Source organism: Dipodomys ordii, unplaced genomic scaffold, assembly GCF_000151885.1.
Source record: "Dipodomys ordii isolate 6190 unplaced genomic scaffold, Dord_2.0 Scaffold3312, whole genome shotgun sequence".
Taxonomy (NCBI): domain Eukaryota; kingdom Metazoa; phylum Chordata; class Mammalia; order Rodentia; family Heteromyidae; genus Dipodomys; species Dipodomys ordii.
In genome coordinates, this window is record NW_012270527.1 from 7,862 (window position 1) to 10,370 (window position 2,509).

Here is a 2,509-nt window from a genome sequence, read left to right on the forward strand (position 1 = left end):
CCTGGGTTCGATTCCTCAGCACCACATAAGCAGAAAAAGCTGGAAGTGGCGCTGTGGCTCAAGTGGTATGCTAGCCTTGAGCTGAAGGACAGCACCCAGGCCCAGAGTTCAGGCCCACAACCGGACCCAAAAAACAAAACAAAAAAACACTTTAGAACCTAGGATTTTCCATAGGACAAAAAAAAAACCTAGCAACTAAACAATTTGACTGAATATGATCTACAAACTGACTTCATTGACCCCATCTCAGAAGCCTAAAGTCACTTTCTTCTGTTTTAGGCTTATTATACCTTCCAAGCTTACACAGCCTATTTTAATCTATTTTATTCTCTTCTATTTGCAGTAATTACTTCATAAGCAAAAGCTACAAAAGCCAGTTTAAAGTTTTTGTTTTATTAACTTAAAAGACAAAACAAGTATTTCAAGTCTTATTAAACTTACTATGTGAAATTAAATGTTGACAATAGGATAACAAATACAGAATTTCAAGTAACTTATAGAAAAGTCCATGGTCCATTAAGTCTTCTTTCTTCCACAAGAACCCATTGAAAGACAAAAACAAAAAATTACACTGCATAAAAGTTAACCACAAACTTTTGATGTAAATTTATTTCACTGTTAACTCCAATGATGAGGATGAGAGGCACAAATGTTCATAGTTCAGTTAAATGGAGTGAACAAAAGAAGCCTCGATTCATGTCTCTTACAGTAGGACCATGTATCTGTGATGTTCATGACAGATCACTTCTTCTTCTTTCCTTTCCCCTTTTTACTTCCCTCTCCTTGTTGAAGACTTGGGTCACCACCTCCTGTTTTTTGTGTCCTTGTTTTTAATTTAGGTATCATTTCTGCTGCATACAACATTACTGACTTACCTAGGAACCAGAAGGTAGGCTTAGTATATGATACAAAAAACCAACATGAAAGGTCATTAATGTATCATTAGGTACAAGAAGGGATCACATAAAAAAATGGGAAGTAATTTTAAATATGACTGTGAAGACAGTAACTTGACCGAGTGGGTGCCTCTGCTGGAGAAAATGTACTGAGTGAGAACAATGCTAAAAACACTTAAAATGGAAAATGTGAAGATTAAAACAAAAGTTCTTGGTCTAATCATCAGCTTGAAGATCAGTAGAAAATATGTAAATATAGCAAATTAGAAACCAAATCAAGAGTATCATTATATCTTAACCTATAGAAACAGGATCTCTACCTAGTAACAAAGTTGAAAGGTCATTAGGCTACAACATAGCTCACTCTTATGTCCAGATGATCAATAAACAGTTAATTGCAGATCAAGTTCTTCAACTGTTTTTTGTTTGATTTTCCAGTCCTGAGGTTTGAACTCAGGGCCTGGGCACTGTCCCTGAGCTGCTTTTGCTCAAGGCTAGCACTCTACCACTTGAGCCACAGTGCCACTTCCAACTTTTTCTGTTTATGTGTTACTGAGCATGTGAACCCAGTGCTTCATGCATACCAGGCAAGCACTCTACCACTACACCACATTCCCAGCCTAATAATTTTATATTCAACCTAGGAGCAATGATGTCCTTCTAGAAGTTTATGAAAATGTTCACATTACAATTTCTTTGAGAACCATTAGGTTTCATCACATCCTCAAAGAGGTATTTTTGTTTTTGTGACAGACCTAGGGCTTGAACTCAGGCCCTGGGTGCTGTTCCTACTTCTTTTGCTGAAGGCTAGTTGTGCTCTACCACTTAGGCCACAGCATCAATTCTGGCTTTTTTTTTGGTAGTTAATTGAAGGTAAGGTTCTCATGGACTTTTCTGTCTGGGCTGACTTCAAACCATGATCCTCAGATCTCAGCGTCTTAAGTAGCTATAGAATTATAGGCATGAGCTACCAATGCCTGGCTCAAAGAGGTTCTTAACCTAGAGAAGCACCTTTTTTCATTAGCAGTAGTCCTTTCTCTAAATTAACCTGTACAATGAAAATTCATTTATAACTTGCAAAAGTTAATTAAAACCTTTTTTTCTTGTGTGTTACAGAGGATTAACCTACCTCTGAATCTTAGATATTCATTAAAAAACAGAAACACTTACGTGATGGGAACTGTACAAGACAGAGACTGCCATCTTCCTGTTTGAGCTGGACCCGGACTCTGCCTCTGTATTGAACATCACGATTCCATTCTCTAGAGTACATTTTATTTTTCTAACATGAATAAAACAAAAATAGGCTTTAAGAAAGTTATACCAATAAGATAAATATGAAAAATGATAAAGAATCATATCATACCTCAAGAAATACATTAAGTCCAACTGCTGAGCAAACATCTTGAATCTCTGTAGCTGTAGGGTTTTCGACAGCCTGAATAGTTACAAACAAAAATACTAAGTAGTTTTAAGTGGTAAGTGCTATACTGTTGGGTTAAGTCATTTCAACTATGAAGATAAAAACACAGGCTAAGGGCTGGGAATGTGGCTCAGTGGTAGAGTGCTTGCCTTGCATGCATGAGGCCCTGGGTTTGATTCCTCAGCACCAC

General features: G+C 37.1%; 1 protein-coding gene across 1 annotated transcript; it reads right to left on the bottom strand.

Annotated features, from left to right (window-relative positions):
• Positions 1-372: 372 nt before the first annotated feature.
• Srp19 (signal recognition particle 19kDa) lies at positions 373-2,357 on the bottom strand (the record flags this gene model as incomplete). Its single annotated transcript, XM_013037034.1, has 3 exons — positions 373-875; positions 2,067-2,178; positions 2,263-2,357. Coding segments are annotated over 3 exons (341 nt in total), but the record flags the coding sequence as incomplete, so codon positions are not given.
• Positions 2,358-2,509: the final 152 nt, after the last annotated feature.